The sequence below is a fragment of the Panicum hallii genome, chromosome 8 (genome assembly GCF_002211085.1).
Source record: "Panicum hallii strain FIL2 chromosome 8, PHallii_v3.1, whole genome shotgun sequence".
In the NCBI taxonomy this organism is placed as follows: Eukaryota; Viridiplantae; Streptophyta; class Magnoliopsida; order Poales; family Poaceae; genus Panicum; species Panicum hallii.
This window is the reverse complement of record NC_038049.1, coordinates 43,401,475-43,426,010: the sequence shown is the minus strand read 5'-3', so window position 1 is coordinate 43,426,010 and position 24,536 is coordinate 43,401,475. Positions and strand designations below refer to the sequence as shown.

The 24,536-nt window shown below is 49.1% G+C and overlaps 2 protein-coding genes and 1 long non-coding RNA gene across 3 annotated transcripts in view; all 3 read left to right on the top strand.

Annotated features, from left to right (window-relative positions):
* Nucleotides 1–7,320: 7,320 nt before the first annotated feature.
* Nucleotides 7,321–9,859, top strand: LOC112902775 (heat shock cognate 70 kDa protein 2-like). The gene is made up of 2 exons (XM_025971945.1): nucleotides 7,321–7,650; nucleotides 8,385–9,859. The coding sequence occupies exons 1-2, from the start codon at nucleotides 7,437–7,439 to the stop codon at nucleotides 9,731–9,733; spliced, it is 1,563 nt and encodes a 520-aa protein (XP_025827730.1). The 5' UTR covers nucleotides 7,321–7,436; the 3' UTR covers nucleotides 9,734–9,859.
* A 525-nt stretch (nucleotides 9,860–10,384) lies between these two features.
* On the top strand, nucleotides 10,385–11,626 carry LOC112903471. Its single transcript, XR_003230815.1, has 3 exons — nucleotides 10,385–10,570; nucleotides 10,939–11,061; nucleotides 11,565–11,626. It is a non-coding gene; the product is annotated as an uncharacterized LOC112903471 (long non-coding RNA).
* Nucleotides 11,627–13,654: 2,028 nt separating this feature from the next.
* The window catches only part of LOC112903257, a 29,583-nt gene continuing 18,701 nt past the window's right edge, over nucleotides 13,655–24,536 (top strand). Inside the window, exon 1 of the mRNA XM_025972490.1 lies at nucleotides 13,655–13,837. Within this exon, the coding sequence (XP_025828275.1) occupies nucleotides 13,703–13,837 (135 nt within the window). The 5' untranslated portion in view covers nucleotides 13,655–13,702. The remainder of the gene's footprint in view (nucleotides 13,838–24,536) is intronic.

The following is a 24,536-nucleotide window of genomic DNA, read 5'->3' as shown; positions in this document are numbered from 1 at the left end:
TCGTAGATACGAGGAGGTTACCGCGCTCGGCCCAGCGAAAGCAACGGCCCACGGATCAAACGAAGCGCCTTTCGCGCCGCGCGGGTCTTCGTCCTCCTCTCGACCTCTCCTCTTCAACACCAGCGCCGCCAAGGTGCCGGCGCCGGGGGCCAGGCCCTCAGCGGGAGCTCCGACGAGGGTGGTGGCGACGACGACAGATCGAAGACGATAGCAGCCACGTTGGCCCAAGATCGAGTACGTGGATCAGCTAACTCGATAGCAAAGTTTCTGACGACCGAGCACCGCCGTTGACTGAAGCGAGTTTCTAATAATGTATAATAAATGAGATCTTGATGACCGCTGATTTGTTGCTCGGTAGCTTTTGGCAGTCACAGAAAAAAAAAAGCATGCAACTTTGTAGAACTACACCGTTAGAACTTGGCAGGACACCCTATCACCACTACTGCAGAAATGATTTTTAGAAATATGTGCTTTTTTTAATTTTGGGGTGCACGTAGAATTTTTGATGATGTGGAGGAGGGAGGAGGAGGAGAGAGAAACAACTGCCTTATACGTAAAATTAAGGACTACCAGACCGCTTACTCATCATTGTACGAATTCTTGTTGTTGTCATGCTACTCACAATATTCTTTCTTTTCATTCTACAACTTAAAACTTAAGGGATATGGTACTACTACGACATAATAAAAATGACAATCTATTGTAGAGGTTGTCTATTCAGTCATCTCAAGATGACTTTTTATTGCATAAGACCGTCTATTAGACTGCTCCAATGTACTTTGCCTAGCCTTACGCTGTAGCAAGCTGGTGTGATCCGCACTTAGAAATCAATTTGTAACAACAGTCTCTAAATATCGGAGCTATTTTCACCCCTGAAAGCTAGCTTGAAGCTTGTTTAATAGATCGAGGCTCAATTAGGGTTTGGTTACCATAGCTAGGTCGTGGTGTGGCTTAACATTTGGACCTCAACTTAGCCAAAACTATTTGCTGAAGTTTGTTTAGTCGAGTAGGAGTCAATATTCTCCTACCATTTTGGCTTAATTTTATGTTTTTAGCCTATAATTGCAAAATCATGAATGGAGAATTTTCTAGACCATGGATGGAGAGAGAAGAATTTTTCTATAGATCTAAATCTAAATGAGGAATTTTTTTATCCAGGCACATGTGTGGCGGTCTAATCTACGAATTGATAGTCATTAGCGTCTCGGTTCATCACTTTTTTGTCGCTTTCTTTATAGGGTGTGTATATCCTAGTAATGCAGAGGCCGGGAATTGTCGGTTCCGGAAATAGTTGGCAGCTAAACCTAATCGAAGTGTGTATCATGCGTCGTGATCGGATGTAGCCTAGCACAATGACTCGAGATTGATACTGATTCAGACAATCGTGCCCTATGTCGGGGGTCAGTCGGTTATATTGCTTGGGCCCAGGTGCTCGTGAGAATTTGGGGAGTTACAAGATTTCAAGAGGGTGGTGAATCTCTAGGATTCAGTTCGGTTAGTTCTATCTCATCAGATCATCTTTTGCCTAGGCAGCTGACCTCCCTTTTATAATCAAGGTGCTCAGCTTTATAGGGGAACTACGGGTAGAAAAAGGTTGGTGGAGAGAGAGTTCCTAGCTCCGCCGGTCGGGATCGTCAGCTCTGTCAGTTAGGTCCGCAAACTCTGTCAGTTGGGTCTGCCAACTCTATCAGTTGGAGTCCTCCGTCGTCCACCGTCCAAATCCTGTGTCGTGGAGTGGTTGTCTCGTCTCGTCCTTGTGCGTCGTACTTTGTCAGTCGGGAGGCGAGCACGTGCCGATAGGTACGGTACGACAGTCACGCTCCATCCCTAACGCCACGCCCTGTCACTCCGTGGTGATAGAAGTGTGTCCGCCATGTCATAATGACGTTGAGCCCCGTCCCTTCACGAGGATGGATAGGTGGAATAGTGTCCCCTACTGTGGTGACAGAGAGGACTGCACTCCCTGTGACGGGAGTGGTTGGCCCTATGCGATAAGTTGACTCTGGACCTCGTCCTTATCCTCTGCATCTACCCCAGGAGCCCGCTGGTGCGTAGGGACTAGCTCTCCGACCGGACGTGCCGGTGGGGGACGTTGCCATGTGCAAGGTGGAGCCTGGTCGGAGTCTTCAATTGGAGCCATGGTAGGAATCTGATCTCCGATCGCCTCCCAGGTCGGGGACATGGGCTAGGCTGGCCCCGACCGACCGGATGGAACTGGGCCGCTCGGACGGAGCTGCCGTCTACGAGGAAGAGTGCTCGTCCAGGCACGGCCTTGCAGCGAGGAATGGGCCCGCTGGGGATCCCGGGTCCCTGGACCCATCAGACCCGATCTCTGATCACCTCCTAGGTCGGGAACATGGGTCATGCTTACCCGTCCGACTTGTCAGTCGGGATAACGAGCCAGGGCGGCCCGGGCGTAGCGGGCACCTACGTGGATGGGCGCTCATTCCAAGCATGACCTCAGGCTGGTCAGCGAGAAGTGGGCCCGCTGGGGACCCTGGATCTCTGGACCCGTCAGGAATGTTCAAAAATTTTGTATCAAATTGACATAAAACCTTGAATTAAATAAATTTTTCCTTATTGGAAAAAACTCAAGTTAATTTATTTGCCTAGACCCTTCGAGGTTGGACACGGAGATTGTTTCCCCAACAAGTAGTATTATATATAATTATGCACACAATGACGAATGAATAACTAGAAAACAACCAGAATATAATGAGGGGAATTTTGGTCGATACACATTAAATGTATATTTCCATTAAAAAAGTATTTAGTTCGGAGGGCTAAACTTTAACCATATCAAAGAGAATCTTATCATCTAAAAGTGTTGAATAAAATCTATTTACAAAACTAGTTGACGCAGAAGGTAAGATACAGTTGAGCGACACGCACGTTGCACGTCCGAGAGAAGAAAGGCAGGGTATTCAGGATAGAGGCGATCCCAATGATGGAACTACACGTACTAGAAACGAACGAAGCCACTACACTGAGTAATACAGAACGCGCGGCAGTCTTTCTCTGTGTTGGCCATCGCCGGAGGACCCATGGATGGCAGGACCAGCGTGATGCAGGCAGGAGCGGCCTTCTTCTTCCTAAGCGCAGCGCCACTAGCGGAAGCCATTGATCAGGCTGCAGGACTAGTTGCAGATGCAGCTGGGGTACCAAGAGAGAAAAAAGAGAGCGGCATCAGCTGATGCTCATTTTGGGACAGCAAGCAGGGAGATGCGCTATTTGTAGGCAACGATCGATTCAGTTGGTCCAACTGTTCAAGTCCAACGTCAGACGATCAGCGTAGGGAGTTCTGCAAGTAGCGTGCACCATATCTGTGGTTAACATGCCCAACAGATGTGCCTAACTTCCTCCGTACTTGATGCATAAAGTGACAAGTGGGGGTGCTAACTACTCCCTCCGTTCTGCAAAGACCGTTCAGTTAGAAAAGTTAAGACTTAGTACTGAAAAAAGATCATACTACCCCTAATTAACTATAACCGTTGTGATTGAAGATCGTGTTGTTTATTTAGGTTTCTAGATCATCAATAAATGCAAATGCATTGGAACCTGAAAAATAACATCTACTTAATCATTTGATTGGCTCCGTACCCTTACTACTACGAAAAAGATTTTTAGGGGTGGATAAAAATATATTTATTGGGGCGGATGCGGTACCAGCCCCTACTTCTCGCAGCTAAAAATACAATTTTTAGGGGCGAGTAACACGCCCGCCCCTAAAATTGATTTCTAGGAGCGGGACACAGCCGCCTCTACAAATCGATTTTCAGAAATTAAAAAAAATTAAAAACAGCAAAAGAAAAAAGAAAAAAATATGGCAGCTAGCCAGCCACCACCACAAGCCCTGTACTGGGTTCGAACCTATACCTCAAACCTTACGTATACCTTACTCTCCACCACACTACATAATCACCTATGACTCTATGGTGTATGCTATTATTTTATATTAACTCTAAAATTGAAATTAATTTGTGGGGACGGGTAACGCCATCACCCGCCCCTACAAGCAATTTGTAGGGGCGGGTGACGCCACCACCCGCCTCTAAAGATGTTTTTCAATTTTATTCCGAAAATTCATTTAAATCTTTACATATAGCAAAACAAATCAAAAAAGTGAAATTTCTATACTATGGTTGTTATGAACTATAGATAAAAAAATATACCAAATATATTTCAGTGCATATAAAGGTTAAGATTATTGAAACCTCAAAGTATGACTTGAGTTGTATGAGATAGTATATAGTTAAAGTCATATGTAGGTTCATAATAATTTTTTGGACCATTAAATGACTTTAAATAAAAAAGTTATTAACTACAAAGTTTTAGATCTCGTCATTGTCTATAATTTTGATATGAAGTTTAATTTCATCTAAAATCATATGAAAAATTATATATTTTTTTACATGGAACCATTTTTGGGGCGGATCATGCCATCACCCACCCCTAAAAATATATTTATAGGGGCGGGTGACGTCACCACCCACCCCTGGAAATGGTGGCATTGCCAGAGGCGGATGGCGGCATCATCCTCCCTAGAAATGCTATTTTTAAGAGAGGATGATGTCATGACCCGCCTCTATAAATGATGCCCATTTGCAGGGGCTGGTGTTGGCGTAACCGTCCCGAAAAATACTTTTCTAGGGGCGGGACGGATGCTACATTACCCCACTCCATTTATAGGAGCGGGTTACCTTTTGATCCACCCCTAAAAAAATAGAGCGTTGCTACAAATCGTTTTTGCAGTAGTGTCTTTTCTATGCAATTATTTCTTGGTATTTGATATTCCTTTAATAAGATAGACTTTACTGCAATATAAAAGAACACTCTTTGCGGGATAAAATTTAAAGGCTAAATGAACAGTCTTTGAGGGACTGAGGGAGTAGTTTTAAATACAAATAATAGTTATGCACTACATCAAAAACTTAAAGAAGACACCTAAATCAGAGACGGGATAAGAAAACACGTCACCAATGTAATATTAGAGGCGGAATATGTTACGGTGCGTCACTAATACGTTAACTCCGGCGAAACACGTTACGTACCAGTGATGGCTGTCGACAAAATCACGTCTACAGTAAATAAATCCTATCACGAGTGACACACCTCGTTATCCCGCGTCACCGATGACAGGGACCCCGGACCTGAAAATTTTTTCCATTATACTTACAGATTAGTCACGCGTTCGTCATAATCATAAAACACATCCATCGCCTGCTTCTTCTCCGGAGTAGAAGAAAGAGAATTTTTGGACGATTTGTTGCGTCACCCGAAGTAGAAGTGTTAACTAGTGGTGCAAAAGGTTTAGAAAATTTCCAAACGGTGAAAAGGCAATGAAGGAAGGTGTATATGAGCAGTCAATGAGATATTCGAAATATTAGATGGTGTTTCGCTTCATACTTGATCTGTAAATGCATTTACACAGGCAGCTCATGGTGTCGTCCGTCCCTACAAAATATATTTTCAGGAGCTATTGAGAGCATGAGCCATCCCTGTAAATGGATTTGTAGGTGCAGTCAATGGCCTCGTCCGTCCCAGGAATAGCTCAAGATCCGTCCCTAAAAATGCACTATTTTTAGGTACCAATATCAGAAATACCGTTTGAACCTACCTTAAAAAACTCTTTTTTAAGTAGTGCTCCAAACACATCATCACCAAATCATGATGTAACCTGAAACAGACCATAGCCATAAAACACATCCTTTGCCTTCCTGCCTGGCTTTTATCCAGAGGGCCGTGACACACCTTCTTCACCCATCTGAATGAGGGCCTCTTAGGTCTTTGCCCCAGAACCTGAAAGACAAACAACTCAACCCCTTGTAGGGGAAGGGGGTTTAGAGACGGAGATTGTTTCCCTAACAAGTAGTATTATGTATAGTTGTGCACACAGTGATGAATGAATAAACTAAAAACAACCAGAACAATAATTAGGGAAATTTTGGTCGATACGGAAATTTATACTTCCATTAAACAGGGGTTCCAAGCATATCCTTGGACACCAGTATCAGATACACAGTATATATGAGGCTTAACTCATGAACACTGACGACGACCACACATTATGCGCACGCTTTCTCTGGCCGGCAGCAGGCAAGAAGGACACTTTATTTCATACAGACATTGTGCTTATGCAGTAGGAATTTGTAACTCATGCCTTGCATGGTGGTGGCGCTGCGCCGGCCGGCGCCGGTGCCCTCGCCGGCGTGGGGGCGCCCGGCGTCAGGGTGTTGAGGGTGCAGATGTTGATGCAGAAGGAAAGGCACAATTGAGCGACACGCACGGTGCACGTCTCACGGAAGAAAGGCAGGCCGTTCAGGATAGAGGCGATGCCAGTGATGGTACTACACGTATTAGAAGCGAAGCCATTGCACCGAGGAATGCAAAACACGCGGCAGTCATCCTGTATGTCAGCCATCGCCAGAGGACCCATGGACAAAAGGACCAGCATGATGCAGGCGGCAACAGGAGCGACCTTCCTAAGCACAGCGCCACTAGCGGGAGCCATTGGCCGATCAGCAGGGACTTGATGCAGCTGGGTATACCAAGAGAGAATGAGAGCTAGCAGAGCAGTGTCGGCTGATGCTCATTTTGGACCAGCAAGCAGGAGATGCGCTGCTATTTGTAGGCAGCGATCGGTTCAATTGGTCCAACTCCAACGTCAGATCAGCACATAGTTTTTCCTTCGTACTTGATGCATAGAACGAATTCCAAGTTGGGGTGCTAGTTTCTAACGAACGCAGTACTGTTGACTGAAGAGAGTCATGCATTGATGAGCGCATGTATATGATGCATTCTTGGCCAATGAAACTCATGGGGTGGCAATGGGAATTTCTGCCGTCCACGCCAATACCAGCTGTTATCTTAAATAATATGCAACCAATATTTTTCATCAGTTAAATACAAATGATAATTCTGCTGACAAAGAATGTTGAAGAATTTCATCACACTTCAGGCATTGCTTCACCTCAAGCATACACCAGAAACAAGCATACAAATCAGTGAAAAGTTTTGCACCTATATGCATGACAAACGGTGACAGTTAAAATTATGATGATACTTTATTTTTGTGATAGCGTGCAGCTGGTGGCCAAAAAGATAGGAAGGAGAAAAGAACTTATATAATTTTATTTTCTGCACAAGAGTTGTTTTTCCTTTTTCTTGAGAAGTGTACAGGAGTTGTTTCCCCCTACAAAGATTAGGAAAGCAAGCACATCGGAGGAAGTAGACCGGCGTCCGGCCAGCATCGAGCGACAGTAACCCCGTCCTCGCAACCTTTTTGAAAGGAACCACTAGCTGATTATAAAAATTCCCGCCCTCTTCTGACGCCGTCCATTGTTTCTTCCTCCTCCACTCCACCCTCTGCTCCGCGGCCGGCCGCAACTCCGTCGTCGTCGTCCTCCTCCGTGCCTGCCTCCGAAGGAGGTAGCAAGATGGCCGGCAACGACCACGCACCTATCATCGGGATCGACCTTGGCACGACCTACTGCTGCGTCGCCTTCTGGCAGAACGACCACGTCGAGATCATCGCCAACGACCAAGGCAACCGGACCACCCCATCCTACGTCGCCTTCACCGACTCCAAGCGCCTCATCGGAGATGCCGCCAAGAACCAGGTCGCCAGGAACCCAACCAATACAGTCTTCGGTAAGTGCCGTCCAAGTCTTCTTTGCCAATGCAAGTCAACTCCGTCCTCCCAGATCTGTCCCTTCCTTGTACTACTCCTGCTACTGTGGATCTGGGGGTGCCTGTAAATGCAGATGGTGGTGATCTAGCTTAATTCGCTCCTCCTTTATGGTCTTTCTGTGCTCTGGGGGTAGTGTTTGTTGCTGTAGTATAGCGTTCTCCAGCACTTTCCCTGTGATTTATTATTGATTTGGCAACTTAGATCTATGGATGGTTACTGGGTGGCTTGCTCTGATTAACTGGCCCTGGCCGCCTGGCTATGCTTTTGCGTGCCTTATATTTTTCATGTCGCAACAGTAGTGCTCTTTTCTTGCTTTGGCTATCCTTAAAAATAGATTAGATCCAATCAAAGTGGAACTGGTGCTGATCCATAAATTGGACCGACCAACATTGTGCTAGGTTCAGTTGTTAATTTAAGAATAATCATTACAAAGATTTTTTTGTCAGAAGTTTCTCTTGTGTCTACATGATGGTGTTTGCTGTGGCTATTTATAGAGTGTAGTTGCCTCCCCTACAATGCATTTGGATGCAGTCAAGTAATCTGTACCGACTGAAATAGTATTAAGTTTTTTTTTGTCACCATCTATTTCAAGTTCAGGATATTAATTTGTATCCGTGACGCTGTCTATTTTTACAAGCATTATTGTACTAGTAAAAATAGTATTGCAATTATTGATACGAAATCCGCTCTGCAGATACCAAGCGGCTCATCGGTAGGCGATTTACAGATGAGTCTGTCCAGAATGACATCAAGCTCTGGCCCTTCAAGGTCATTTCTGGACCTGGAGACAAGCCTATGGTTGCTGTTCAGTACAGGGGTAAGGAGAAGCAGTTTACAGCGGAAGAGATCTCCTCAATGCTTCTCATCAAAATGAAGGAGATTGCTGAAGCCTACCTTGGCACCAGCATCAAGGATGCTGTCGTCACTGTTCCTGCCTGCTCCACCGACTCGCAGAGGCAGGGCACCAGGGATGCTGGAGTGATTGCTGGTCTCAATGTTATCCGTATTGTCTCTGAGCCGACTGCTGCTGCAATGGCTTATGGTCTTGACAAGAAGGCTAGGTTTGATCATGACTATGTTCTTGTCTTCGACCTTGGAGGTGGTACCTTCGATGTCTCTCTTCTCGAAATGTATGACGGTATCTTTGAGGTCATTGCCACAGCTGGTGATACTCATCTTGGAGGTGAGGATTTCGACAACCGGATGGTCAACCACTTCGTTCGGGAGTTCAAGAGAAAAAACAAGAAGAACATCAGTGACAATCCTAGGGCTCTCAGAAGGCTGAGGACAGCCTGCGAGAAGGCCAAGAGGACCCTCTCCTCCACTGCACAGACCACCATTGAGATCGACTGCCTGTATGAGGGCATCGACTTCTACTCAACCATTACCCGTGCCATGTTTGAGGAGCTCAACATGGATCTCTTCAGGAAATGTATGGAGCCTGTGGAGATGTGCCTCAAGGATGCTGAGGTGGACAAGAGCTCGGTTCTTGATGTTGTCCTTGTTGGTGGCTCCTCTAGAATTCCAAGGATTCAGCAGCTTCTCCAGGACTTCTTCGACGGGAAGGAGCTTTGCAAGAGCATCAACCCTGATGAGGCTGTTGCCTACGGTGCTGCTGTCCAGGGTGCCATCTTGAATGCAGACTGGAATTGTGAGATTTCGTGGATTCATCTGGACCTCCTTCTGTTGGATGCTACCCCTCTTTCTCTTGGTTTGGAGACGGATGGGGGTGCCATGAACGTGCTGATTCCAAAGAACAGTATCATCCCCACCAAAGCGACCGTGACCTTATCTACCGATTCCGACAACCAGACATCTATCCTTATCAGAGTGTACGAGGGTGAGGGCACCAGGACCTGCAACAACCACTTGTTGGGCGAGTTTGAGTTCTGCGATATTCCTCCAGCACCCAAGGGTGCTCCACAGATCACTGTTGTCTTGGATATCGACGCCAACGGTATCCTGAAGGTCTCTGCTGAGGACGAAACCACCGGCCAGAAGAAGAAAGTTATCCTCAACAAGAGATTTTATTTTACAAGATAACACTTATGTAATCAATAATTACTGAACGTGTGCCATGATGTGTATACCATGATTCGGCCATGCAGATAGTGTGCCAGAGTTACCATCCATGCGATGTACAAACGTATGTGTGTTCAATCTGTGACATGATATTCCCCTTGGAGTCTTGGATTCTAAAATGAACCCTAAGATAACTAATTTCCGTACAGCAAAAACCTTGAATGAAATGATCACTCTGACTGACAGCATAGAAGGTGCAGTGTCAGAAGCAATATCATGAACATTTGCAGTAGCATGAGCCCATGACGTTATAAATCTCTTTGTTTCTCTCTGGAGATCTTTTAATCTAATTCAATCATTCAGGGGATATATATGCCTCCAGAATATGTCTACAGTTTCGGCATCATCATCTTGGAGACATAGTCACTGGAACGCCCTGCATTCCACGTTCCGGGGACTAGAACGGGGGACATTTTCGTTCCCGGAGCGCAAAAATCCATCCCAAGTGCCGTTTCCCGTTCCCCGTTCCTCGATCCGTCGTTCCGGGAGCTTCGGTGACTACGCCTACAGAAAGGCCAAATCCTACATCCGGTCCGCTAAACCCGAGCCACAATCCGCCCGCCCCGCACGAGCCATAACGGCTCGACTCGGCTCTGAGCCTGAGCGTCAATCGCTAGCACCCTCCCCTGCGTGTCTGCAACCATAGATCTCTACGTGCGGCGGCGGCTCCCAGCGGTAGAAGCCATGGCGTCTCGGCGATGGCGTCAGATCCCGGCGGCAGGCCAGGAGAGACCCCAACCAGGTCCGTGCACGGGAGGCGATATCATTCCGTCTCCACCGATTATGCTGTCAATTCTGGTAAGCCTTATCTATCGCATTCTGTGCATTTCATCCGATATGGTTGCGTAGTAGGAAGCTGAAATCAGATTAGGGATTAGGCCAGTTAATCCCCTCTCCCGATCCAAGCAGTTCGATTTGATCGATTTCATCGTTTTTCTTCTCTGAGGCAACACAAACGCGAACTAGTTTAGGGGTCTGATTGGCACCACGTGCCCTTATTTTTGTTTCCAGTAAATCGTATACTTGAATCTTATGGTGAGCATATTTTTCTTTTGGTAATTCTGCATATCAGTAATATCACTTTTGCATTGTAGATAGTGAAATTTCCTACTATTGAAATTATCTCTATGTAGTTCACTCCTGATTTTCTTTCACTACAAATGCAGGAAAATGTTCCAATGTGTAGGTTACAGGCTCTCCTCCACGGACTTATCGTCCAATAAAAAACATCAAGAAATACATGTTGTTGCAACTTGGGACGGTGATGAACTCCCAAAAATATAGAGCAGGTCAAGCCTAGTTTTTTGTTCCAATTTATTTTTGAGTTACCATGTTCCATTCCCGGATTCGCTGTCAGTCCTTGGTCCACCAGTAAATGTGGCCCATGTAGAACATGTTCCTTCTAGAACTAGTCTACTAGTTTCCTTGTGAGTACGTTTTTTCTTTGTTTAGTATACAAAAACAATGCCTATTCTAGTCACCACATTATTTCTGCAAGTAAGGCATCTATTTCTTTGAACACAGGTTACCGTAAACATGGGATATATTTTAAATCTGATTCACTACTATGTTCAATTGTTTGCTGTCCATTTTTTCGTAAATTTAACATATCTTTGAGCTCCATGGATGACCACCAATATATTCTCATGAACCTGCTTTCCTGTTCATAACCTGAATAGTTAATATTTAGACAGCATTGTTTACTGTTTAGAACTGTGGATCTTTCTCTTTTGTTTTCCCATGCAGGACTCAATCAGTGTTCACAATATAGAATGCATTTTATTTTTAACAGGATATGAGGCTCCCTCGGCGAGTTTAGGGGCGACTAAAAGCATCGATGCCTCGACGGTACACACCACACATTTTCTTGTATTTTCAGTTCATGAAAGTAGGAAAATGTGCCTCAGTATGTCTGAGCCGCTCTAGGCTTTACCATTCACTGAATAGTATATTAGTATCTATAAGACCCCTGCTGGACATGTGGCCTGTGAACAGTGTGATACTGAATATGTGAATGCAGTGTCATAACTTAGTAAATCACTAGTTTCATATATTAGTAAAATAACATAAACTTTGTTTCTAGTAAATCATAGTCAATGCTATACGAGAAAGCATGGTTCTTCATGTAAATCAGACATGAGCATATGAAAAGCATGTTAATTTTAGTGTGTTAATTATTTGGTTTTAATTGAATCTTTTAGATCCTTGGGCTATTCTGGTTTTCACTAATGGAGTAGATGATCAGAGGAGCAGCTAACCCTATTTTTTTAGTGTTTACGAGATAATAGTACTAGTATCCATGTCAACGCTGGATTAGTGTGTTTAGTGGACAAAACAAAGCTTATGAGGTTCTGGTCCTTATATTATTAATAAGCTTTTTTTTCCTCAAATACGCAGGAGAGCTGGATATCAATGTCTTTTAAGAGGAGCATGTAAAATGCAAAGTACACAGTTTTGGATTACCGAGCATTAACAAGCTTGAACTGTCTTTATTGAAAGCCATACATGTTATCCTGCCAATTCAGTTTCAATTTCCTTGCTTTCTGGCATGAGTACACCATGATCTGCCTATTCAAAATCTAAAAAATGCTTCTGTTCTCTACATCAACCAGACTGATTCTCCCGGTGCTGCGGCAAGCAAGGAACCGACGGTGTTTGCCACAATTTCTAGTCCTGTGATGTGCATCTAAAAAAAGTGTATGTGCTAGATAGAATGTGCTAGCAAAGCAATTCAGATTGTATCATTTTTCAATATTTTTTTGGCTCCTAATGCTTGAATTACTTCCGAGGATGGCACGTGTAGTTTTCTGTGTGGGGTTCAGGCATGATATATTGCAACTTGCAAGTACTGAATTTTATAAATATGTTACTGCAATCATATATGAGCCGGTTATAGTAATTCTGACACTATAGTACTAGGTTCCTCGGAAGGTCTCAAGCCAATGGACATATCGTTTTTCATGGCAAATCGATCTCATCATTGTAGTAACTGGTTTTTTCAGTACCTGCTCAACACTAAATTATGGTAACTCCGGACGTAATTATCATCTTGAGTCATTCAGATTATACCACTGAAAGAACCAATCATTACCATCTTTCAATGCTATATATCTAAAGTTGATTTTTTTAATGGTATATATCTAAAGGTCAGCTCTTTTGATGGTATGGATCCAATTTTGCCCAAAAAAAAAGAATTCAAGGGAGATGCGTTATGTTCAATGTACTAGCAACAGAATCACCTAAACAATTGCAAATAGTAAACGTTTACATGTGTAACAAGTGAGCTTTTTAGTTACTTGGGCAGGACAAATTTCCATGTAGAAATAGTCACATAATGAGAATTTGCAAATAATATCAAATGGGTTTAGCCCATCTAACGCACATCAGGCAAAAGCAGGGGCGGAGCTACCTATCGGCCACCAATGACCATCACCAGGTAGGTGACCTCAAGCGCAATTCAGTGCTTCAACTAATCAGTTAACTTCTTTGATTCGCCACTAGAATATAGCTAGCGAGGTTTCTCCTTTTTGTACTCATAAAAAAAGGTTTGCCCTTGCTTGCTTATGGGATTCGGATCACTTGTTTGTCGTCTGATTTGGTGGAGTACGTACTGTACGTATTAGCTAACTGTACTCGATGAACATGCAGATCGTGCTGAGCGGCAGCTAGAAATGGCCGACATCGCACTGGGCAGCTTGGAGAGGATCATCAAAGTTGCACTCAAGATCAAGAAAGCCGTGAGGACGGTCCAGCAGAACGAGGAGGAGTGCCAAGCTCTTGAGAAGGAGGTGGCCATAGTCATCGCCATCCTGTCGTCGCTGCAGGTGATGAGGGCGGTGACCCCGGCGATGACCTTAGCTCTGATGGGTCTGGAGGAGAAAGTGCCAGGAGAAGCACACCTTCGTGCACCGTCTCGTCACGGCGAATGACATGGCTAGGCAGCTGGCTCGGGTGAAGGCCGATATACACGGGAATGTCACCATGTGTACCTTCGCCATCACCGGTCAGCTGGCCATCACTGTGGAGTACCGCACCGTTACTGCTCATCTTCTTCAGCTGCATCAGGTACGGATTGCTTCCCTGCATCAGCTGGCACATTATTGGGTAGGTAGTGAAATGAACCGGATTTCTGAATCGAGGAATCCGACTCCCTGTATCGTCGTGATAGTCCCTGGATCAAGCGCTATCACATACAGAACTCATTTCAGGCATAATATCACAGTCATACTCATAAGAGGTCATTCACGGGTTTAATTATTACATAAATTCAGAGGATCTGTAGTACGGAATTTATTACAAGCCTTCCGGCTAAATCGAACAAGCAGAAAGCGCATAGCGGTAGCTAGGTCTTCGGCCGTCCTCCATCTTCGGGTTCCACCTCCACAGGCGACTTGAGCGTAGCTCGGGCCTCAGTCGTACCATCCGTCGTCGTTGGGGTCAAATTCCGGGTCGGATCCTGCATCGTACCAGGCTATCCCCAAGGAATGGGATAGGTTCACGTCACCATCCGTATGCAAGCTTTATGTGGTCTATACTACGGATATAACAGAGTTCAAGGGTAAAGCTGGGGGTTTCCCTATGCATGCAATATAATATATATATATATATATGAATACACATCTCCTTTCATTCCTGACTCGGGCCCTTCCGGCATCCCGGACTCCCGGTCACACACACCTTCCAAAACCACCAAGTCGATGCGAGGACTCCCTCTCCTCGCATCTCAACTGCCCCCTGGCAGGACAATGTTCTAGAGGGAGGTAGAGATCAAGAGTAACACTAACTAATAAGAGCAACAGAGGAGTAGGGATGTCCATAACCGAGGACGCGGCTATACGTATAGTTTTCACCCTGCAGGGGTTGTACACCTGGTCCCACTCGAATCGACACTAGCCGGAGATCAGCCGACTAGTATACGAAACACCGGTCTACGAAACGGAAATAGGAGCCACGGCACCATCCGGCTTTCCCGGGTCTTGGGCGCATCCTCCCGCGAGAGGTCGCCCCGGGACTGTGAAGCCTCCCATGCGTCTCGGGGAACGTGAGGTCAGCACCTCCTTCCCCTGCACCGATACTCGATCCTCCTACCGGCTTGGTACCGCGCTTGCTAAGTCCGGACCGGACCCACCCTCATAATGGGTAAGTGGTGTGCACGCTTACAAAGTCCCACAAGTCATGGTTACTCTCACCCGGTCCTTATCTGCCGGAGCGGGCATCTTCGTCACACGCGTATCCACCACGGTGGTCCGCAACTGCACCCTTAACGGGTGCCCCAAACACCTCAACACGTAAACAAAACTGTACCCGCCACAGGTACTCCGTAGGGTGTGCCAAGATACACACCCCAAGCCCTCGATCCACGATCGAGTTAGGTCGCCCACTCCCGGCTAAGCCCTAATCACCAACTCCTGATAGGAACCTCTCCACACACGCCAAGACTATCCGTCCATATCCCACACATACACTTTCAAGGATTTACAAGGCATATTATATAATAAACAATTCAAAATAGGTTAATCAAGGAGTATGGATCGTAAAGAGGCCATGCAGGTTTATCTCGATATATATATATATATACACATACAGCAATAGCGTATCTACAAGCAAATGCCTAATAGGAGTTCAATTCGTAGATGGGCGTGAACCTGGCATCTCCTCGAAGTCCTCCTGAGTCTCCGGGTAGTCCTGGTCGTCGGTCAGCTCCTCGCGAACGGGTCCTATTCGTAAATACGAGTAAGAGTAGGGTCCAAAGTGCAAAAGTGCACAAAAGGTTGCAAATAAGATCCAAATCATCACAAAACCTACTCTAACAGGTGGTTCATGATTTTAGAAGAATTATAAAACTGGTTTCATAATTTTCGGAGGTCCGGATAATTTATTATGAATTTTCTAAGGAAAAACCTATTTTCTGAAATTAATAAAAGGGTTTCAGAAAAGAAAAGCCTGAACAGGGACACGTGGCAGTACCAGGGTGTGCCACGTGGCATGCTGACGTCAGCATGACGTCAGCAGAGGGGGGTCCCGGATGATGACGTCAGCAGTGGGCCCTGCTGACGTCAGCGTTGACCGGTCAACGGTCAACGGTCAAGGGTCGGTCAGCGGTCGTCGGGCCCCACGGGTCAGCCTCAGCACGAGGCTGACAGGTGGGTCCCTCGGGTCGGGCTGTAAACAAAAGAAAAGCCTCGGTTCGGTTTCTGGGCCGAAAGGGGTGATGGGCCGGCTTGGTTGGCCCAGAAGGCTCGGCTCGGCTCGTGACTCAGCTCGGCCTGCGGCTCAGCAGGCCGGCTCGGCAGGTGGGCTGGCTGGGCGTGCGGCTGACTCGGCTCGGCTTCCTCCGCGGGCCGGCTTCCTCTCCTCCACGGGCTGGGCCTTCTTTCCCTCCTCCTCTTCTCTTCTGGCTGGGCCGGCGCTTCGCCTCCTCCTCTTCTTCTTCTCTTTCTCCGCGCTGGCTGCTCCCGCCTTTGTCCTCCTCCCCCCCTCTCTGACGGCTTGGCCCCACAGGTCAGCCCCCGCGGGATCCGGTGTGGTGGCCCGGATCCGGTGCGACAGAAGGTGTGCGTGCGTGCATGTGGGTGTGGGTGCCCGAAGGGTGCTCGGGGAAATGCCTCAACGGCTGGGTCGCGACGCGAACGCGACGTCGCGTTCGCGTCGCGGGGGTGGACGCGCACGGCGGAGCCGTGGCGCGGGCGTGGCGAAGCTGGGGCCAAGGCAGTGGGCACGGCTCGGGTGTGCGTGAGGTGCGCGCGCACGCACGCGGGTTCTGGTTTTCCAGAGCCGCGGCGTGGCCGTGCCGTGCGCGGAGCACCGGCGGCCTGGGTCCGCGGCACGACGCGGCGGCGAGGGGCGACGGCGGTAGCGGGGGAATAAGCGGCGCGTCGGGCTCCTGCAAGAAGAAGTGGCACGGCGGCCGGAGGGACAGGGGGCCCTAGGGATGGCTACACAGAGGGATCATCGGCTTGGCCGGCAGCAGTGGGGAAGAGAAGGGGATACGGCGGCGACTGTGCTCACCGGAGGGGCTGAAGGGGGACAAGGCTGGTGCGGCGGCGGGTCGAAGCCGGCGGGTCGGGGCCGTGCAGGGAGATCCGCGGCGTCGATGTCGTCGTACGGTTCGCCGGCTCGGTGAAGCTCCGGTGCGGCGTCGGTGGGGTCGTCCTTGGGCTCCTCCTCGCGCGGCTCTTCTCCTTCTCCTCCTCTCCCTTCACTTCTCCTCGGGTGCGACGGCGGAATGGGGAACGGGGGCTCGGGTGGTTAGGGTTTAGGGCGAAGCGGCCGGCGGGTTCTTAAGGGAGGCGGCCCTAGGGTTTGTGGCACGGGCTCGGGCGCCGAGGGCGGTGATGCCCGGCGTCCGTGCCACGGCCACGCGGCGGCCATCGAGCGGCTGAGGCGAGGGCTAGGGCTCGGCAGCGCGGGCGGCCGAGGCGGGGAAAAGAGGAGCGCGCGGGTGGTTGCGGCGGCCTGTCGCGGAGCGGGGACAGGGGGGGCGCGGCTGCCAGGTGACGCAAGGGGAGCGGGCCGCGGCCGGGGAGGAAAGAGGAAAAGGGAGAGCAGGCGGTTAGAGCTCCTGTCGCGACGCGGGAGCGGGCGGCGACGCGGGGCGGAGCGAGCCGGGGGAAACGCGACGGAGGTAGAAGGGAAAGCTGACGGGTGGGTCCCGCCCGTCAGCTGCCCCGGGCGGTAAGGGAAGGGAGGCCGGGACGGTTCGCGAAGTTGGGCCGGGCCGGCTCGCGCGTGGGAAAGAAAAGAGAAGGCAGATGGGCTCTGGTCGCGAGGGTAATGGGCTGGTGGCCCGGTAGGGTATTTTAAAGAGTAAGTTTTGGATTTGAATTTGATTGCCCTTTTCAAACTCAAATCCCACACAATTAAATCCAACAAATTCGAAATCCAACGCAAATAAGATGTAATATCCATTCAAACCAAGTCCATTCACAAAAGTTTTTGAAATCCACTATTTTTGTTAAACAATTTCTATAAATTCTAACATGGAATGTTACAGACTTCCCCCCTCACAAGAATCTCGTCCCCGAGATTAAAGGTTTACCTGGTCCTCGAAAAGATGCGGGTATTTCTCTTTCAAATCGGACTCCTTCTCCCAAGTGGCTTCCCGTTCGGTGTGATTGCTCCAAAGAACCTTGCAATAAGGAATGGAGGTCCTTCTGGTTTCCTTATCTGCCCGGGCTAGGATCTTCACGGGATACTCTACATACTCAAGCGTTTCTTGCAAGTCCACTGCCTCTGGGGGTATTGTCTCATCCGGAACTCGTAAGCATTTGCGTAACTGGGACACGTGGAAAACCGGATGTACTCCAGCAAGTTCTTCTGGTAGCTTTAGTTTGTACGCCAATCCTCCGATCCTTTGGATGATCGGATATGGTCCAACGAACCTCGGAGCTAGTTTCCCGTTGACGTGAAACCTCTTGGTGCCTCGGAGTGGTGACACCTTCAGGTATACGTGGTCTCCGACCTCGAACGAGAGGTCTCTCCTCCTCTTGTCGGCGTAGCTCTTTTGTCTGCTCTGCGCTATCTTCAGGTTCTCCCTGATCTTGGCGACATTCTCCTCAGCCTCTAATATAGAGTCTGGACCAAAATACGATCTCTCTCCGGTTTCTGACCACATCAGCGGTGTTCTGCATTTTCTGCCATAAAGTGCCTCGAAAGGTGACATTCGCAAACTGGCCTGATGGCTGTTGTTGTACGTGAACTCAGCATAGGACAAACTCTTCTCCCAATCACTCCCGTAGGCTAGCACACATGCTCTAAGCAAGTCCTCGAGTATCTGGTTCACTCTCTCGGTCTGCCCATCGGTTTGGGGATGAAAGGCGGTGCTGTAATCTAGCTGAGTCCCTAGGGATTGGTGCAAACTCTGCCAGAACTTTGCGGTGAACTGAGGGCCTCGATCTGATACTATGCTTCGTGGTGCCCCGTGGAGTTTCAGAATGTTCTCTATGTACAGTTCGGATAGTCGGCTCACAGGGTACGTGGTCTTGACGGGGATGAAATGTGCCACTTTGGTTAGGCGATCAACGATTACCCAAATGGAGTCGTTGCCCTTCAGAGTCCGGGGTAGTCCTGTTATGAAGTCCATGCAAATGTCGTCCCACTTCCATACGGGAATATCAAGTGGTTTTAGCAGACCGGCAGGGCGCTGGTGTTCTGCCTTGATCCTTCTACAAATGTCACACTTAGCCACGAACTCGGCTATGTCCGTTCTCATGTAGTTCCACCAGAAACGGTCCTTCAGGTCTTGGTACATCTTCGTACATCCTGGGTGTATGGCGTACTTGGAGTTATGCGCTTCATCCAGAATCTCGGCACGGATCCCTTGATCCTGGGGTACACATATGCGGTCTTTCAACCATATGGTTCCTTGGTCGTCGACCCGGTAGTCGGTCGCTTTCCCGTCTCGCATTGCTCGCTTGAGTTTCTGAAGTTCCGGGCATCGTCGCTGTGCTTGCCTGATTCGACCTTCCAGATCGTACTTGACTGTCATTGTGTTCAGGTGCCCTTGCTCTACTATTTCCAGCTTCAGTCTCTCGAGTTCATCGCACAGTGCAGGCTGTTCCTCTCGAACCAGCAGATTGTTGCAATAGTGCTTCCGGCTCAAGGCGTCCGCTACGACGTTGGCCTTGCCGGGGTGATACTGAATATTCAGGTCGTAGTCCTTGATCAGCTCTAACCATCTCCTCTGTCTCATATTCAACTCTGCCTGAGTGAAGAAATACTTTAAGCTCTTGTGGTCGGTATAGATATCGCACTTGTTGCCAATGAGGTAGTGCCTCCAAATCTTCAAGGCGTGTACTACAGCTGCGAGTTCAAGGTCGTGGGTAGGGTAGTTTTCTTCGTGTTTCCTCAACTGCCGGGAGGCATATGCCACAACTTTGCCATCTTGCATCAGCACACAACCCAGGCCTTGACGAGAAGCGTCACAATAGACGACGAAGTCCTTTCGGATGTCCGGAAGGGTGAGGACTGGAGTGGTAGTGAGTCGGGACTTGAGCTCTTGGAAGCTAGCTCTTGAGTAGCTCGGTCATAGGTTTGGCAATCTTGGAAAAGTTCTCGATGAATCGCTGGTAGTAACCTGCCAAACCCAGGAAACTTCGGATGTCGGTAACGCTCTTCGGCTGTTGCCACTCGGACACTGCTTTGATCTTCTCGGGATCTACGGCAACCCCTTCGGCAGTCAACACGTGGCCTAGGAAGGCAACCTTCTCTAGCCAAAACTCGCACTTGCTGAACTTAGCATACAGCTGGTTCTGTCTTAACCTCTCGAGTACTACCCTCAGGTGCTCAGCGTGTTCTTCGGCTGTCTCGGAGTAGACCAAGATGTCGTCGATGAAGACTACGACGAACTTGTCCAGTTCTTCCATGAACACCTTGTTCATCATATTCATGAAGTAGGCGGGTGCATTGGTCAATCCGAAAGATACTACGGTGAACTCGTACTGGCCATATCTGGTCACGAACGCCGTCTTCGGGATATCCCTTTCCCGGATCTTCATCTGATGGTATCCGGATCTCAGATCAATCTTACTGAAGAATTTGGCCTTCCGCAACTGGTCAAGCAGATCATCGATTCTGGGCAACGGATACTTGTTCTTGATGGTCACGGCGTTCAACGATCGGTAGTCGATGCATAACCTCATGGTTCCATCCTTCTTCCTTACGAACAACACGGGGGATCCCCATGGCGATGCACTAGGCCTGATGTACTGTTGAAGCGTCCCCCCATCAGGGAAGACTTAAAAGTGTCACTTTATCAGTCCCAGGAGGCTGATAACACTTTTATTACATCAGATGGTACATCACCGTACAACTCTTCGCGGTAATGGGCAGTGAAGCGCCACTATCGCGAGGATTACAACAAAAACCCATACTACTACACTAACTACGAACAGGGGATCATCAGAGTCTTGCGCCATGCGGAGCTCCAACGGTGACCTCACCCACAGGCAAGACTGGGTGCAGGACGGAACCCTACTCGTCGTTCTCGGGGATGTAGTCGGGATCCTCCACTGTAAAGTAAGAACGGGGTGAGTACAAACGTACTCAGCAAGTCCAATCACACCCACGGGGGGGGGGGGGGGTTATAACAGAATTAGATGCACAGGATAATCCAAGGATAAGGTTACGGTTCTTTTGCGGAAACCCAATTATATGCAAGGGTTCGTTTTAAAAGCATTTTTCAAAACAAGTTTTCAAGAACGCACAATGTCGATCCTCACGGATCCAAGTTTCAAGCCGCTACCGGACACCCCGTCCGTCGTAGCACACAGCACCATCGCCGGATACTTTTCAAACAACTCACACCAGTTCAACCCTTCCCAGAGAGAAACGCTAGTTATGTGACCACACCGTAACTTGCCCAGTACCGTGGGCACGGCTATTCGAATAGATTTTAACTCTACAGAGGTGTGCAACTTTACCCACAGGCGGGGTACCACAACACGAACACCTTAGTGCCGGTGCAGATCCCATCGAAGCCCTTACCCACCGTAGCTAGACCTGACCAGCCACCACGGGATCTATCAAGGGGTCATTTGACCTAACACCGAGGTTTAACCGGGGCATAAGTCACACAGAGCTTATCCCGTCTCCTTGATCACCCGTTGCTCCCAGCTCTCCTGATGGCTATCAGGCTAACTAGTGGGGTTAGGCCAAGCCGTTGCCCATACAACGGTCAAGTGGTTCGCACTACGAGAAGCTAGGTGAGATGTCACATCAACTCGGTCCTTAGGGGTGACAAGATGGATATCTCCCATCCACGCTCAACCACACAGGTACGAGCACACCAACGGCAATTCACATAGAAATGCCATCCATCTCATCTAACTCGCTTTTCAAAACCACATTTTATCCCTTCCCCCACACACACATTTTCTTTATAAATCAGGCAGTCAAAGTATGGTTATTTCAAACAAGGGTGGCTATCCTACCGGGTTTCCAGCACGTAAAACAATGCAATTTTATAAAACAGGCCATTGGGTCGTGTTTATAAAAACTAGGACAGAAATATGCATCAAAGGGCGGAATTGAACTTGCCATCGTCAAACCCTTGCGGGAAGTCCTGATCGAAGCACTGTCCTTCGGGTTCGGGGTCGCAGAACTGGCCCTCAGTTGCTTGGTCGCGGTCGGGAACCTCGTCGTTCACTCCGTGTCCTACGACGCAAACAAACAGACACACAATCAAGCGAAAGAACTAAAAGCTTTTACCGATAGGCTTGAATCGGAAATAATTTAGTTACGGTGTTAGGGGCAATATCTCTGGGTGGTTTCTTAATGGCATGGCTAAAACTATACTAGAAAGGGCGTGGTAAAGTTTCGGGTTAATCGGAGGTCGTTTCGCACATAAAATGACGCGCTAAAGGCGGTTTCAGGGCTCAAACGGGGGTTCGAGGGCTTGTTCGTAAATATCCGGAAAGAGTGCGGACCTATTTGTAAATCCTAGAAATATTAGGGGGCAGCGAAAAGTGTGAGGGGCCTATTTGAAAATAAAATTACATAGTGGGGGGAACTTAGTTTGAAAGAAACAACATAACAGGGGCTTTTCTGCAATGCATACAAGGGTGGAGGGCTCTTAACTAAATGGAAAGGAAGGGGGGGGGCTAAGGGCAAAATTGCCCCTTCTTCTTCCTCCCCTCACCCGTGAAACAGAGGAGGGAGGGGGAGCTCGGGCCGGCCCCAAATCCGGCGGCCTAGGGGCCTAATCAGCTCGGGCGCATGGGGGAAAAGGGAGAGGGGAGCGAGGGGATCCCGTTCCTACCCTTTCCTTGGGCGGGGGCGGCGCGTAGCGGCGGGCCGGCGTGGGGCAGGCGGCGGCGGCCGTGCGGCTCGGGTGGCGGCGGCCTGGGCGCGGGAGAGGAGGCAGGCAAGGGCGGCACAGCTTGTGGAGGGGCGGGGGCTGCGGCCGGGCCTATTTATAGGCGGCCGGCGGTAGGGGGAGGGCGGTGGCCGGCGGGCGGCTCCTCGGGCGGCCATTAATGGCGCCCGGGGCTCAGTCGTGCACGTGGGGGGGGGGGGGCCGGGCGGCGGTGTGCGGCACAGAGGGGGGGGGCGCGAGCGGCGAGGCGGCACAGGGGAGGCGCGGGCGGCGAGGCGGCACAGCGGGCGGCGGGCGCGGCGAGGCCGGGGCGCCAGCGGCGGTGGCGTGCGCGAGTGCGCGTGCGCGTGGAGCGCGTGCGCGCGCGGTCCGGCGGCGCGGCCGCGTACGGCGTCGTGCGCGCGCAGGGGCGGGTGGCGCGCGTGCACAGGGGGGGGAGGCGGCGTGCAGGTGGCCGGCGGCAGTGGGGCTCGGTAGCAGGGGAAACAGGAAGGAAGAAAGGAGAAGGGAGGAGGGAAAAAGGAATAGAGGAAAAGGAAAAAGGAAAAAGGAAAAAGAAGAAAAGAATAGGAAAAAAGGAGAGAAAGGAATGGGGAGAAAAGAAAGGGAAAGAAAAGACGCGAGCGCCAGCGGAATTTACGGCGGCGACCGCGCGGCGGAACTCGCGGCGGTGACCGCGGCCGGTCGGCCATGCGCGCGCGGCGCTTGCGCGCGGAACGAGGGAAAAGATGGCGTGACTGCGGTTGGATTCGATTGCCTGTTTCGGGTCTCGGGAAAGTTAGGGTTTCGGGGGTTAAGGGTTTTGGCGAAACGAAGAATTTAGCGTGAAATCTTCGGGCGAAAAAATTTCAGGGTGTTACAAACCTACCCCACTTAAATGAATCTCGTCCTCGAGATTCGGCTGGCTCCTAAATAGATGGGGAAATTCTTTCTTGAGAGCCTCCTCGCGTTCCCATGTCGCCTCTTCTACTCCATGTCTACTCCACTGAACCCTGCATATCCGTACTTCGGAGTTTCTTGTCCTTCTAGTGACAGTGTCCAGGATTTTGACCGGTACTTCCTGGTACCGCAGATCCGGTTGCAGATCTATTGTCTCTGCTGGCACGTGTTCGCCTTCGGGTACTCTCAAACATCTCCTTAGTTGCGAGACGTGAAACACCGGATGTATATCTGACATTTCTTCCGGTAACTCCAGTCGGTATGCCACTGCTCCTACCTTCTTTAGAACCCAGTACGGCCCGATGTATCGAGGGGCTAATTTCCCTTGCACTTGAAACCTTCGCGTCCCTCGAATAGGCGAGACCTTGAGATAAGCAAACTCGCCTGGGTTAAAACCTATTTCTCGCCTTTTCTTGTCCGCGTAGTTCTTTTGCCGCGACTGAGCTGCTTTTAGTTTCTCGCGGATTTCCGCTACTTTTTCTTCTGCCTCTTTTATAAAGTCGGGTCCTTCTAGTGCACGCTCTCCAACTTCCGACCACATCAAGGGAGTTTTGCACTTTCTTCCATAGAGGGCTTCGAACGGCGACATACCCAGGCTGGCTTGGTAACTATTGTTGTACGAGAATTCTGCATAGGGCAGACTCTGTTCCCAATCATTTCCATAGGTCAGGACACATGCTCTCAGCATATCTTCCATGATCTGATTCACCCTCTCGGTTTGACCATCCGTCTGTGGGTGGTATGCGGAGCTAAAATCTAACTTAGTGCCCATGGCTCTATGTAGGCTTTTCCAAAATCTAGATGTAAATTGGGTCCCTCTATCTGAGACGATTCTGCTGGGCACTCCATGTGACTTCACTATGTTTTCCACGTAAAGTTTTGCCAGCTTTTCTCCGCCATAAGTGGTCCTTACGGGTATGAAATGTGCCGATTTAGTGAGTCGATCCACAATTACCCATATGGAGTCGTGTCCTTTCTGTGTTCTGGGTAGTCCCACTACAAAGTCCATGC

Excerpts from the sequence above, each read along its gene's own strand:
- LOC112902775 (XM_025971945.1), top strand. The coding sequence starts at position 7,437 with ATGGCCGGCAACGACCACGCACCTATCATCGGGATCGACCTTGGCACG. Across the intron at positions 7,651-8,384 it reads CCCAACCAATACAGTCTTCG|ATACCAAGCGGCTCATCGGT; the intron begins GTAAGTGCCGTC and ends TCCGCTCTGCAG.